The following is a 15,475-nucleotide window of genomic DNA, read 5'->3' on the forward strand; positions in this document are numbered from 1 at the left end:
GGAGAGGGAATCAAGGAATCAGGGATTGATTACCATCAATCAGCAAGGATTACGGATCAATCAGCATTTAATGTCATCATTATAATTAATATTTCCGTTGTAATTTTCTCCCTATATAAATGGACTATGAAATGAAATGAGTAGACCAATTCCAATTCTCAATTTACTTTTACAATTTTAAAGAATTTTACCTTTTTTTTTTTTAAATCCAACCTGCCTAAACGCTGTTCGGAGTAATCAAGGGAGGTAGTTGATCGCTGCCGAAACGGTCATCTAAGAGCAACTCCAACAAGTTCTCTATAATTTCTGTATAATAGGGAAGCAAAAATCAAAGCTTTAGCCTGTTTTTCTTCTCCAACTTGAACAGATTCCTTATCTTACAGCAATCTCTAAAAAATTTCTTTAAAATTTTAGAGATTGCTGTAAGATAAGGAATCTGTTCAAGTTAGAGAAGAAAAACAGGCTAAACACTAAATAGAATAAGAGATTGCCGTAAATTTACTAATTTAGGGAGTTTTGTTTTCTTTTTCCTTACTATTTCTAAAATGGAGATAGTTATAGAGAATTTGTTGGAGCAAAAGAGGCTAATTTTTTTCTAAAATAAAGAAAAATCAAAATACAGGGAAGATTTTGAATTTGTTCTAAGAGGTATTCTTAACCAATGTTCTAAAAAACGGTCTGGGTGCCCGCCTACGAGCTGGGCGTGGAGTGACCGCCCCGATTTTGGGCTAGGCAACAAGGGAAATCAGGTTGGGTTTCGGCGGGCGCCTAGGTGGGCATTGGGTGGTCTGGGTGTTAGGCTGGGCGGTGGGCGGCTTGCACAGAAATTCCTGGAACTAAGTTATTGCAAACCAAAGCGGTAGCTCTGTCAAATCTCTCCGAGCCTTTTCGTCAATGTGAAAGCTCTCTCTGAGTCCCAATTGATCCTCCTTTTCTTGCGCTATCAAATCCTGGTCGACTATGTTGGATCTTCACTCTGACATGGAAGCTCATGAACAAGCCTTGGTTTTTAGCTTTGAGTCAGATCTATTCGTCTCCTCTGCACTCATAGACATGTACGACAGGTGCGATGATGCATGGAAATTGTTCGACGAATTTTCTCACAAGAATGGGGGAAAATTGATCATCTCATTCGAGAAGTAGGATTTTGACTTTTGATTGTGGCAATGACAGATTTAGGGAATTGAAGTTGGAGATTAGGTTGATGAAGGGATTGAGTCAAGGAGAAAGGGAGAGTCAATCATTTCATGATTGAGTTTTGCAACATGCAGAATTGAAAGTTAAGAACTTTAGGGTTCTAAATGGAAAATTGGGGATGGATTGCCTGTTACTTCTTTAGATTTACCAAAAACCATATATGCGGGTAGGGCTGGACTCGGGTCGGTTTTGCAATTTCAAGGACTGAACCAGGAATCGGAACCGATAACTGATTTTCGGTTCGGGTTTGATGTTTTTTGTATCAAGAATCGATGTAGAACCGAACCGACCATGCTCGGGTCGGTTCCTCGGTTTTTTTGTTCCAATCCAGATCGGTTCCATTCTCGGTTTTTCGGTTCCAAACTCGGATCGGTTCCAAGTTCGGTTCCTCGGTTTCTCCATATAGAAACACTGCTTTTCAGCCGTTTCTACTTTCTAGTTTTCACTTTTCCTGATTTCCATACATACATTCAAATGATTCAATATATCACAATTTATTCACTCATTCAAACTCAAAACAATATCTACAATATACATATTCAACAATCAACATCAACATAGCAAATTAACAATTTCCTGCAAACTCCCAAACTGTCAAAGCATGAAAGTGATGAAAGCATTAAACTATCAAACAATCAAAACTCTCAAACTATCAAACACAAACACTCAAGCACTTTCTAGCAATACAATTACAAACTCAAAGTTTGCAATAATACACATTTCCAGAAATACAAACTCAAAGTTTCACATGCATAAACTGCAAACTCAAAGTCTCACATGCAGCAAATAAAAATAAACAATAAAGTGAATAAACTTAGTCCAATTTAAACAATGCAGCTGCATCAATTTGCAGCAAACTAAAATACTGAAAACTAAATCAATTTGCAGCAAACTAAAATGCAGCTGCATCATTTTTTCTGCCTTTTCTTCTTGGTTGTGGGGGCTGAAGCTGAAGCCGAAGCCTCAGAACTCTTGGTTACTCTGCCACTAGGTGCAGATGCAGATGCAGATGCAGCAGCAATAGTGTTCTTGCCCTTCTTATCATTCTCTCTATCCTTTTTTTCATGGTCTGCACAATGTCAAAACTCAAAACAGTAAATCACATAGATTTTATAACTAATTTCTTGTACCATATTCAAAAATAGTAAACTAAAAACATCAAAAACACATACCAGCTTCAATCTGTTCATATGACTCCATTTCCTCTATAGTTGGAATGTACTCCAACCCCATAATGGCATCAGCCTTCAACCAATTTTGAAGACATATCAGTTTTTCAACTGTTTTTGGGTTTAAAGAGCTTCTGTATGGATCTATTACCCTTTTCCCAGTGCTGAAACTTGACTCACTTGCAACTGTAGACACTTGTATGGCTAATATATCTCTAGCCAATGATTGCAAGTTGGGATATTTACCTCCGTTAAGCTTCCACCAATCCAAAATCTTCCAATCATCATTTTCAGCAGGTTTTTCTATAGGGTCCAGCAAATATCTATCAACTTCATGTCCCACCACAACATCATTATTCTGTTCAAGCTACCTATTCCAGTCTTCTTGCATAACAGCCCTCTTCCCACTAAGAATCCTTGCTCTACTTCTAGTCTTACTAGTAGCTGTGTCACTAGTAATTGGACCTTTACCCTTAGCCTTGGATGGTCCACCATGTGAACCATTAGACTGCCCATACAAGTCACACAAGTCTACCATAAGCTGCTTTACTTCATCACATTTCTTCTTGATCTCCCAATCACACAAATTCAACATTGTTTCACACAACCAACTAATATTTCTCAATTTATACCTAGGATCTAAGACCAAAGCAACTAGGAAGAGTTGGTTCATGTCATCTAAGTTCCCAAAATACTTGGAATACTTGGCCTTCATCTTGGCTGCCATGTCGTACAAGACTTTGTCTGCTTCACTTGAATCAGGCCCTACCCCAATAGAACTGAGATCTTCAAGCTCTGCTTCAATAGTAACAATATCATGGAATGCCTTGTGTGAAGTGGGGGTAAGTGAAGCACTAACATTAAGGGTCACATCGTAGAACACTTTCAAGAACTTCACAAAAACAGCTGCATTGTCCCAATCTGCATCACTTGGTGGCCCTACCCTTTTTACAGCCACTTTCTTCTTTTTACTCTGATTTTCAGTTTCATCATCATCTTCAACTTCCTCATCTTCATCAAAGTAGCTTTTGTACCTTGAATCCTCCTCATCCTTCAATCTATCAAATGCTTTTTTCAACTCCAAAGCTGTGTCCAACATAAGAAAGGTGGAATTCCACCTTGTTGGAACATCTAAGATGCAAATCTTATTGCATTCAACTTTCTCCTGCTCTACACAGCTTTTAAATTCATCTAACCTAGCACCCGAACTTCTAACATATCTCACAGCATTCCTTATGCTAGACACTGACCTCTCCATCATATTCAGTCCACTCTTCACAATTAGGTTTACAATGTGAGCCAAACATCTCACATGCATAAACTTACCTTCAAAGATTGGTTTTATGTCCCAATTGCACATTTTCTTCCTAACATAATCAATGGCATGCTTGTTGGCAGAGGCATTGTCAACAAAAATTGTTAAAACCTTCTCTATTGACCAATCAATCAAACACTTCTCTAAGATTTTTCCTATGGTCACACCTTGGTGGTTTGGAACCACACAAAAAGCAAGCACTCTTTTGTGCATCTGCCATCCCCGATCAATAAAATGGGCAGTAATCACCATGTAGTTTATATTCTGACAAGAAGTCCAAGTGTCTGTTGTCAAACAAACACAATGTGACTTCAATTCCCTCCTCAACTCCTCCTTCTTGGCATCATACATGCCTAGAAAGGTTTTGACTATGGCTTTCCTACCTGGGACTTTAAATAAGGGTTCAGCAACACTACAAAAATAATTAAACCCCTGTTTTTCAATAAAACTGAATGGTAGCTTATCGACAACTATCATATGAGTTGCAGCTTCCACACAATTATCTTGTGACCAATTCACACTAACCAAACTACTCTGACCTCTTTTTCCATCACTAGTCAAAACTTGTTGGCCGATTTCTACATTAACTCTACCAGGGTATTTCTTACACACTATCTCAATGTGTTTCCTAAGAGAAGATGTGCCATTTTCATATGAATTGCATGCTAAATGAGTTGTACAGTACTTACATTGAGCCCTCTTAGTATGGCCAACCACTTTCTCTACTCCATTAACAGTCTCAATTAAAGGATGATCCTCCTTCGTGAAGTGATCCCAGACATCCGACCTCTGCTTGCCTTTCTTCTTCTCTTGGCAACAGAGCTCCGAGTAGTAGAAGCTTTTGTTGGTTTACTGGAAGTTGGAACAGTGTTGTTGGCTGCTTGTTGAGATGTTTCAGGGTTGTTGTTTGCAACCACAATTTCATTAGAAGCGGATGGGTCAGAGGAGCTAGCAGATGCTTCGGACATGGAATTAGATCTCCAACTCCAAGGCAGTAAGCAAGAAGCAATCTATAGGTCAAGAAGCAATCTGTACCTACAAATTCTGCGACTCAGATCCACGAAAGTAGGTCAAGATTTCTTGCCAATCAGGATAAACATGACCAAATTAGCTAAATTGTAAACACAGGACACCAAATTGACTAAAAAGCAAGGCCAAATTAAAAGTTTAAAACAGACCTGATTAGTATATGCATTGCTACATGACCAGTCCCTCCTGCAATCTGACCAGTCAACAACAGTTAAAATTAACATCAAGATCAAATCAGTTAAAATCGATCAATCAAAATCTATTGGGATGGTATTGTATATATGTGACAACACAATGCATGAGAGCCAGTGCTTCGGGGACCAGTTTAATAGAAAAATTAATATCCTTCAGACCTTGTCAAAAAAAAAAAAAAAATCCTTTAGACATACCAGGTTTGTATTTCTTTCAAATTTAGTTTACTTTTTCTTTTCTAAAAGACTCCATTCTGCTAACCAAACCGAAGCTAGCTACGCTCGAACACGAATTATCCAAAAACTTTTTCAAAAAAGAACAATTCTTGGTATATGACTAGGTCTCGATCCATTCTTGATGACAGATGAACCTTACTATTTATATAAAGATGAAAATACCCCATCTGCTTCCAGATAAAATAAAAGAGTAAAACACAACACACCCATCAAGACAATAAATCTGAACAATAATTAGTGGCACTGCAATAACACTTTGGTTACTTTATTCCACTAAAAGCAAATTGGACAGAAAAGGTTAATCATCCAACTAGGAACGACTAAACTGGAGTTTAATATAATCATTCCAGGGTGTATGGAGCACCAAAACGTTGTCTTAGGCACTTGGATATGGGATGAGGGAGAGATCAATGTGATGTTCAGTTAATTAGCAACATTATCTTTGTTAAAAACCTAAAATTACCATCAAGATCAAAATATCAAATGGAAATCGTCAAATCGAACCCATTTCAACTATACCCATTCAAAATCGAACCCATTTCCCACAAGATTAAATGGAAATCCAAGTATCGAACCCAATTTTACAGATTAGAAATTTAGAATTCAGAAACTCAGAAGAGAAGAAGAGGAGGAACGGAGCTCGGAGAGGGAGAGAGAGATAGTGAGATACCTAGGCGGAGACCGGAGAGGAGGACTGGCGGAGTGGGTTGCAGCTGTGTTCGCTGAAGGAAAAAGTAGTCAGATTTCACGGATCTGAGGAAATTGCAGAGTGATGAGAGTAGAATGAGAAAAATGAAAGCTTACAAAAATTGAAGGAGACTGAGAGGTCGTCTAGGTTTCGATCTTCTATTACAATCGAGCCGAGGACGAGCAACAGAAGCGACGAGGACGACTGGACGAGCAACAGAAGCGACGAGGACGACTGGACTAGTGACTGAGAGAGTGAGAGTGGACGAGGGAGCGCCGTTTGTGTTTCGAGAGATTGAGAGAGTGAGAGTTTGAGGGAACTTGGGAAGAGTCGAAGAGATAAGTCAGATAGGGTTTTGATCGAACGGATAGGATATTATGAGATGAGATGGAAGGCTCTGATTGCATTTGGAAGGCCTGATCACATGAGAAAGGGTCTATTTTACAGAAATAAGCTCACCACTAATGTCCACTTATACACTGACATATGTAATTCGGTTCTAAGGATGTTTTAAAAACAAGGACCGGAACCGAACCGAGAATATGTCTTTAGAAACCGAACCGAAAAAAATGTGTATACATATGTCGTAGAACCGAACCGAACCGAGACTTTCGGTGCGGTTCGGTGCGGTTCCTTCAGTTTTACGGTTCCAAATCCCAGCCCTATATGCCCCCGGGGGTGGGGGGAAGGAAAAATAGAAAAAGAAGAAGGGGTTAGGGAGAGTATAAGACACGTGGCGAACAACGGTGGTGTTGAAATGAGAGTGAGAGGGTGTGGGACGTGTCAAATGTGGAGGCCGTACCGAGTTCGGTTCAACGGTTTGTTCGTCGTCATATAGAATTCCCCGATTATTTGGAAATCCCCAAAACACCCTTCGAGTTGAAGACTGGAGGGGGGGTTGTGACTTGTGAGGAAGGAGGGCATATTCTTTTGCGGGTTCGATACTCTCTCTCTGTCTCTCTCTCTTCTCTCTCTATCTGTAAGTTGTAACAGAAATCAAATTCTCTTCTCTGCGTAAACTTAACGACCCAATGTCGTGATTCTCTCTCGGACAAATCAGGTGCAATTTCATTTCTTTTGTTTCGATAATTTGTATGTGATTCAATTTTGTTGTTAGAGTCTATACCATCTCGTAGTTATCGCTCTGTTTCTGTCAAGTTTTGAGCTTTTGCCCAAATAAATAAATAAATAAATAAATAAATTGGGTATTGATTATTTTTTGATTTGATGCCAATTTTGTGTTAAAGTTGGCATCTTGCCAATTTAAAAGGAGAAAGAGGTGTTCAGATTCATGAGTTGAAGCCAAATGTTTGGCTTGTTGCTGCATTACTGAAATTTCAGGTCAATGTTTGGGTCATACATTTTGCTTCAATTCCTATAATATTTCCGAAGGATTTTCTGTTGATAGTTTACATTTTGTAATGACATGCTAAAACATGGTCACCAGTTTCTTCTATCTTCGTGAATGTAATCACTTTTTGAAGCTCCTTTCGTTTTAACATATGTTGTAGTTGTACTAGTACTGACACAGTACCTTAATATGCAGAATGTCGCTTCCCTAGATCATCAATGTCATATGAACTGTGCTGGGATGTCTTCTACAACTTAAGGATGCTCATGATGATTGTGGGTACCATTTTCTAATATCACCTCAACAGCGATCGCTTCAGATTCAGATTGGAAAGTTGCTCTACGCAAGGATTACAGCAAACCAACTTCAACATGGACCTGTTGAAGTAAACATCTGTTGGGTTCTTCAAAGAATCTAACTTTAAATATTATCTGGTGGCAGCTACTGTATTGTCAAGTAGTGGCAGTCAGCTTGTGATTAGACAAATGGATGTTTCACTTCAAGGAAAAAAGCAGAATTTGCAGACACATGCTCGTAGTAAAGTTTTGTCAAGGGGAGCCCACAAAGATCTGTGGCTTGTTGTGCAAGAAGGGTCATTGGCTGATGTGGATTCAGCACTAGCCTTTGTGAAGAAGAGTGGTGGTAATATTAATTCAAGAAACATATTTGGTCTCACTCCTCTTCATATTGCAACCTGGAGAAATCACATTCCCATTGTTAGGAGGCTTCTTGCAGCTGGTGCTGACCCAGATGCTAGGGTTTGTTCCTGTTCTCATCTTCAAGTTACCTTAATCAGTTAATTGTTGATCTTTAAAGCAGTTTCTTTTATATTTTCCAGATTTTCTTATGACTACTTATAGTGAATCATACTTTTCTTGCTTTGGAGGGAGTAATTACACTTAAAAGGTAGACTAGACTCAGAACTTAGGGAATGTTGTATTATAATTTTCTTACTTATATAAATTTTGGCATTTCGGCCTCTAAATTCCACTGACGTAGGTGTTGTTGCCCAAATCCAAGCAATAAAGTTCAAGAAAAAAGTTTTAACCACAATCCCTGGCACCACCATTCCCACTGATGTTGTTAGTAATTTCACTGGTACCACCTTTGCCTCGCAATCATTTGGACTGACCTTATACCATATTGTTAGTAATTCCATCGTTTTGAAATTCCTCAAATCTCAAATACTCTCATTCCAAAAATGTCAAACTTTATGATCAGCAACCAAATTGTTTCTTCTCTTTCTGTCATCTAATTGTATATAAATGAAGTGATTTTCTATTGGATGTTAGCATAGACTTGGGCAAAAAGACAAGATCTTATTAAAATTTCTGAAAGGGAATGCTGAATGAAGTAGCTTATGGGAGCTTATGTTAATGTTTAATGAATTCCGACAAAATGCCTTTCATTTATATAATAACTTTGTGCAAACCTTATCTTAGCGGCCTCAGATTTAAAATGAAAGGAAACAAACAAATAGATGATGGTGAGTAATGTTTACATTACTGTTTCCCATTACCAATTCCAAAGCTACAAAACAATTCACAATTATCTTTCTTGGATCTCCCTGAAACGGTTGTTAATTCAGTTTGCTATTATTTTGTTCTCATCCTACTGGAAGTTTTAATTGTCACACGTTGAAATTTCCATGGTCTATTTTTTGTTTTCCAGTCTTTAAAAGGTGCAGTTGTGTGTCAACAGATAATGTCCTCGATGATTAAGTTGATTTGTTAATCAGCATGTTTATTCTGTATTTATTGATAAGACTAGAGCATTACTAGAATTTTGCATTTGTGAAGTAGTACGTCATGGAAGTTGTAAGTTGGTAATGACTTCTGTTTTGTTTGCAATAAATAGATTATCATTCTATTTATAGAATTGCTAATAAGTGGTGAAATTTATTGGAGCAAATTTGGTAATTAGTAGCAAACAGCGTATTAATCATATAAGAAATACGGACTTAACTTCTGGATCAAAATTGTTTTAGATATTCAGCTAAATAAGATAATTACAAATGAAAGTATGACTCTGTTCACTTTGGTTCTAGATTAAACTTGTGTTTCTTTCGTTCGATGCTTGCCAATTATTTTGTACAACTTCAGAAAGTAAGAATTGATACTTTTGTATTTCTTTCGGGTGTTTTAATCAAACTGCTTCTCTCGTTGCTCATTGCAAATTCACATTATTTGCAGGATGGGGAATCAGGATGGAGTAGCCTTCACAGAGCTCTGCATTTTGGTCATCTTGCTGTGGCAAGTATACTTCTCCAGTGTGGTGCTTCTATCACACTGGAGGACTCTAAATACCGAACACCTGTTGATCTGATATCTGGGCCTGTGTTGCAAGTTCTTGGTAGTGGACAGACTTCAGGTATCTACCAAGTTTTGACTTGATGTCTGAGATTTGTATGTTTTATTTTCAGTATGAATATACTTATAGGGATTGCCTAAATGATTGTTGTTGTCTTCAGTAACTACAGAGGTTTTCAGTTGGGGAAGTGGCACAAACTATCAACTTGGAACTGGAAATGCACACATACAAAAGTTGCCATGCAAGGTTGATGCTCTTCATGATTCTCTAATCAAGTTCGTTTCTGCCGCTAAATTCCATAGTGTAGCAGTCACTGCTCGAGGAGAAGTCTATACTTGGGGATTTGGAAGAGGAGGACGACTTGGGCACCCTGATTTTGATATACACAGGTATAAACATAGTTGTATTCTTGATGATACAGATATCAACCTTCATTGATTTCACATCTCTCTGTTATATCATAAAATTCTGTATTCGGAAGTTCTTGGCACAGGTTGTTATCATTCCCTTTTTTCAAATTAGTTGAATTCTGTTAACATGTTATTAGATTCGAGTCGATAACCCTTTCAACTATTAGATGGCAATGTACTGAATGATGTAGATATGCATGCTTTCTTATGTAATCGAAATTAGCCAATTAGGAATGTAGTTTCTGGTGGTCACAACTCTACTTGGAACTTTCTTTGTGTATACGACAATTCTCTGGACAAAGTAGACTTGAATTTTTCCATATTTCCAACTGAGGATGTCCTCACTGCACAATCCTCATGTTGTATGTTTTGTTAATCATCGACTGAGTACATTTATTCTTTGTTTTCAGCGGTCAAGCTGCGGTTATCACTCCTCGGCAGGTAACGTCTGTTCTAGGGTCCCGTCGTGTGAAGGCAGTTGCTGCAGCTAAACATCACACTGTTATTGCAACAGATGTTGGGGAGGTGTTCACCTGGGGATCCAACCGAGGTAAATGGTATAGGGGTTTGAAATTTACTAAAATGCTAACTACTCTCCAGAAGTACCCCACATATATTTATCCCTGGTTGATGGGTTTGTTTATAGTGGTGGTGTTCACATGGTCAGCAACTGACCTAGGAATTCTTGGTGAACCACCATTGGCTTTAGATCCATGGGAGGAGAGAAATATTTTTAAGTCGCAGTTATTTTATTTTCCACCCCTGGATCCAATGGTAGCTGACCAGAGTTTTTCTTAGTCAGTTAATGTTTGGTATGAATAAACAAATTATAGTGGTTGATGTACTGAGGAATAAGGAAAATGCTGTGCAGAGGGTCAGCTTGGCTACACTTCTGTGGACACCCAACCTACACCTCGTAGGGTGAGTTCCCTCAGGTCGAAGGTTGTTGCTGTTGCTGCAGCAAACAAGCACACTGCTGTTGTTTCTGATACAGGTGAAGTTTTCACATGGGGTGGCAACAGAGAGGGCCAGCTTGGCTATGGTACATCCAACTCTGCATCAAACTACACTCCTAGAGTGGTTGAATATTTGAAAGGCAAGGTTTTTACTGGGGTTGCAGCAGCAAAATATCACACACTTGTCTTGGGAGTTGATGGAGAGGTAGTTCTAAGGAATTTCAACACTAGATATTATCCAGTTGGGTTTACATATTAGAATCTTTCTGGAATTCAGTTCAGCAGACATTAATTATTAGTCGGGCTCATTCATGAATACTTCTCCACATGTCAGCTTTACTTGAGCTAAATCCTACATGTATGCGGCAGGTTTACACTTGGGGTCATCGACTCGTTACGCCAAAACGGGTTGTTGTCTCTAGAAATTTGAAAAAGGGTGGAAATTCCACTTTGAAGTTTCATCGCAAGGAACGGCTCCATGTGGTTTCAATAGCTGCGGGGGTGGTACATAGCATGGCTCTCACCGATGATGGTGCTTTGTTTTATTGGGTTTCTTCGGATCCTGATCTTAGATGCCAACAGGTTTACTTCATGACACAAGTGTATCTGTTGTCACTTTCGAAGTTTCGAGTGAGAAAAGCTAACACACTCATATGTATGTTTTTTCTATTTATAGCTTTACTCGCTGTGCGGAAGAAATTTGGTGAACATATCTGCAGGGAAGTACTGGACTGCCGCTGTTACAGCTACAGGTGATGTTTACACGTGGGATGGGAAAAATGGTAAGGATAAGCCACCAATTGCAACTCGGTTACATGGTACAAAGCGGGCTACTTCCGTTTCAGTTGGTGAAACGCATTTGTTAATTATTGGTTCTCTTTATCATCCTGCCTACACTTCCAATGTGGTGGAGGTTCCACAGAAGAAGTCAATTATCAGAGATGAACTAGAAGAAATTGATGAAGATCTTATGTTTGATGACATGTGCTCAGAGAATCCTTTACCTATTGTACAAGATGATGATTCCAGCAAGAAAGCTGTACCAAGCTTAAAAAGTATTTGTGAAAAAGTGGCTGCAGAGAAATTAGTGGAGCCACGAAATGCTATTCAACTGCTTGAAATTGCAGATTCACTCATGGCAGATGATCTAAGGAAGTATTGTGAGGTAATACTCCTCATGGACTGCTAATTATCAGCTGTTTCAAATTCTACAGATTTAAATCTGCGTCCACTTTTTGTAGGTTTGTGAATTTTCTGAGCATCAAATAATACATGCATGTTAATCCTCCAATTGTTTGAGGGTTCTTAACGCACCAGCCACAACTTGGTTAGAGAAGAAATACCCTCTTTGGAAGCCTAAGACTAAGCCCAGCCCGTTTTGGTCCAAAGTAAAGTCTCCATGGTAGTATAAGGATTTGGTTATTTAAAATCATAAAATATAAATAAGCCAGGAGTCATTCTTCAGTTCTATGAAGAATATTTAACGATTCTAGTGCTTTTAAGAGTCTATTTAAGTCTTAGGGTGTGTACAAATGTCTTAAGTATTCCAAGGATCTATAGTTAATGGTGAGTCTTATAGTATTCTGGCACCCTAAGGGTGATGAATTTTAAGCCTATATATATGGCTACCTGTTCTAGTTCCAAATCAGAGTGGAATGAAGAAAAGTTGAGTTTTATGAAAGGCTTGGTGCCTGAGTTCTCTCCCCTAACTTCCCTTGTTCTATTTCCCCTGCTGCAGCTTTAAAACCTCTCTTCCTTCTAAAATTCTTGTGTTCTCTTATTCTTTTCACATTCTCTAGGAACATTTAGTCAGAATTTGTTTCTGATTAGATGGCAATCTTTTTTGTTCCGGGCCAGTCCATTTCCCTTCTTACATGTAGTGCCTACATTCATATGCTTCTAATATGGGCCAAACATTTAAAACAAATCATTATCATCATTGTACATAAAAATTAGTGTCTTGACGTAAAACTGAACTTTTAATTTTTTTTTTTCACGCTATTTATTGTTAGACGGTTGTCTACCGTCCCACCGATTAAAAGACCTATTGGGAAAAAAAAAAGCAAAAAAAAAAAAAAAGAAAGAAAGAATGTCACAGCTATTTTTGGAGAACTCTAATCATTGGGATCTGTTACCACGTTATGTAATTTATAATGCATTTCTGAATTTATGTTGTTTTTATTCAAAATAGTTAAAAAGGTTACATTAATAACTTGGTTTGCAGTAGAAGCCAAGTTATTTTGGTCACACTGGCACACCCTTTTGTTTCACCTCATGCTTCTGTTCTTGCGACTGCTTATGCAACTTATGCATAGCATTGTACATTACATGTTTACTTTAATTACTCAAGCTGTTTATGTTTGTTGAATGCAGGAAATTGCTATACGGAACCTTGACTATATTTTCACTGTATCATCACAAGCTATTGCTGGAGCTTCACCAGATATTCTAGCTAACCTCGAAAAATCATTGGATTTGAAGTCATCTGAACCATGGAGCTACCGTCGTCTCCCAACTCCAACAGCTACTTTCCCTGCTGTTATTTATAGTGAGGAGGAATGTAGTGAGAGTGAGGTTCAAAGAACACGTGACAGCCATACCAAGCAATCTACCTCCAAAAATGGAATACACCACAGACCAGATTCCTTTCTACAACCCAAAGATGATCCAAATCAAGGTATTGGCAAGGAAGTTCGAGCCTTGCGGAAAAAGCTGCAGCAGATTGAGATGCTTGAAGAAAAACAATCTAATGGGTATCTTCTTGATGACCAGCAAATTAAAAAGCTTCAAACAAGGTCAGCTCTGGAGAGTTCACTTGCTGAGCTCGGGGTTCCAGTTGAGACAACAGAGTTGAAGGCATCATCTTCAGTGCTGCCAGATGGAAAAGGAAACAAAAAGGTTGAGCTTCCAAGAAAACAGAGGAGAAAGAACAAACAGACCGCAATGCAAGTGCCTCGGTTTCCTGGAAGTGAAGCAGAACCAAACTCAGTAAAAGGTTTTTTGAATAGTGGAATCTCTCAAAACTCAGAGAATAAGGTAAGCAGACTAATAACTTGATGGACTAATCAAGTTTGGTTTTTGAATGGGTACTGATAGTTCTTGACTTGATTTGTGCAGTCAGTCAACTTTCAGATGTCTTATTTAAATTTTGATTATTTTGAATGGGTTAGGAGATAACTTTTGGCAAGAATGATTCAGGAACCTTTTTAATACATGCGTAGTTGTTTCCTGTAATGTATTCTAAGAGAAATGTTTGAAGACCCACCACCATCTTTATCTTCATTTTCTGATTTGTTTGAAAGCAATGTGTAGGAGGAATATAACAGTTTGAAGACATACCACCATCATTATCTCCATTTTCTTATTTGTTTGAGGTGTAATGTCTCACAGGAGAGAGCTTCCATGATTGGAGAGATTATGACCAGCCAAACTACTACAGAGTCAGCTTTATGTGTCCCGAAAGAGAAGTTAGACTCAACAAAGAACCACTTGCCATCACCAACAGTTTCCAAGAAGAAAAGTAAAAAGGGTGGGCTTTCAATGTTCTTGAGTGGTGCACTTGATGACTTCCCTAAATATATTGATCCTCCACCAACCCAAAAAAGTGAGGGTCCTGCATGGGGTGGGGCTAAAATTTCCAAAGGATTTGCGTCTCTTCGTGACATTCAAGATGAGCAAATTAAAATTAAGGAGCATCAGCCAACTAGGAACAAAGATCCCTTGGAAGAACCTGTCATCACTAAAGGTGATGGGAAGATCCTATTGAGTTCGTTTTTGCCTTCTAAGCCAATCCCAGTAGGCTCGGTACCAGTTGTCTCAAGCCCTGCATCACTGGCAAATGAAGGAGATAGAAGTACACCTCCTTGGACTGCTTCAGGAACTCCTCCGCTTCTTTCACGTCCATCTCTTAGGGACATCCAAATGCAGCAGGTATATGAATAGCACGTCTCTGTATTAACTTTGGTTTGAATTTTAAAAACTATACGTACACTATATTTATTTTTTCCTTTATGCGTGTTCTGAAATTCTGTAACTTGAGTTGTTTTTGTTGCCATATACTACCATCTTGTTCAGTTGCTCATATCTGCCTTCGTTTATTTGTAACAGAAGGGAAAACAACAGCATAATCTGTCTCACAGTCCAAAGACAAAAACAGCTGGGTTCTCAGTCACTACTACTGGTCAAGGTTCGCCATTGGACTCTTCTGGAGTGAACCGCTGGTTCAAACCGGAGGTGGATGCACCCTCATCTATTCGTTCAATCCAGATCGAGGAAAAGGCCATGAAGGATCTTAGGCGCTTCTACAACAGTGTTAAGGTTGTCAAGAACCCTTCTTAAAGAGAGCATCTGATTTGGCTTTGTTTGGTAGAAATCTAGGCTCCTGTCCGTTTTATATATTTATTTATTTTGTGGTTTTGGTTGAATTCCGCGCTGTAAATTTAACTGTATAGTTTAGCTCGGGGGATATGGTTCATCCCCTTCAAATTTATAGTCTTCCAGCACTCGCTTTATTTAGCGCTAGTGGTAAACATTCTGCAATGTAATGTTGCAATTGACACCATCATTATCTAGGTCTCTCCAACAATTTGTTCTCAGTGAAGAGACAGGGAGTGAGAAAATGA

The 15,475-nt window shown here is 38.6% G+C and overlaps 1 protein-coding gene across 1 annotated transcript; it reads left to right on the plus strand.

Annotated features, from left to right (window-relative positions):
* Positions 1 to 6,720: 6,720 nt before the first annotated feature.
* LOC112192038 lies at positions 6,721 to 15,424 on the plus strand. The gene is made up of 11 exons (XM_024331553.2): positions 6,721 to 6,886; positions 7,373 to 7,935; positions 9,370 to 9,547; positions 9,648 to 9,876; positions 10,308 to 10,447; positions 10,769 to 11,058; positions 11,223 to 11,435; positions 11,530 to 12,018; positions 13,227 to 13,889; positions 14,244 to 14,783; positions 14,961 to 15,424. The coding sequence occupies exons 2-11, from the start codon at positions 7,663 to 7,665 to the stop codon at positions 15,189 to 15,191; spliced, it is 3,246 nt and encodes a 1,081-aa protein (XP_024187321.1). The 5' UTR covers positions 6,721 to 6,886; positions 7,373 to 7,662; the 3' UTR covers positions 15,192 to 15,424.
* Positions 15,425 to 15,475: the final 51 nt, after the last annotated feature.

The sequence above is a fragment of the Rosa chinensis genome, chromosome 3 (assembly GCF_002994745.2).
Source record: "Rosa chinensis cultivar Old Blush chromosome 3, RchiOBHm-V2, whole genome shotgun sequence".
Taxonomy (NCBI): domain Eukaryota; kingdom Viridiplantae; phylum Streptophyta; class Magnoliopsida; order Rosales; family Rosaceae; genus Rosa; species Rosa chinensis.

Coding starts and splice junctions, on each gene's coding strand:
- LOC112192038 (XM_024331553.2), top strand. CDS start 7,663: ATGGATGTTTCACTTCAAGGAAAAAAGCAGAATTTGCAGACACATGCT. Junction 7,936..9,369: donor GTGCTGACCCAGATGCTAGG/GTTTGTTCCTGT, acceptor CATTATTTGCAG/GATGGGGAATCAGGATGGAG. Junction 11,059..11,222: donor TCTTGGGAGTTGATGGAGAG/GTAGTTCTAAGG, acceptor TGTATGCGGCAG/GTTTACACTTGGGGTCATCG.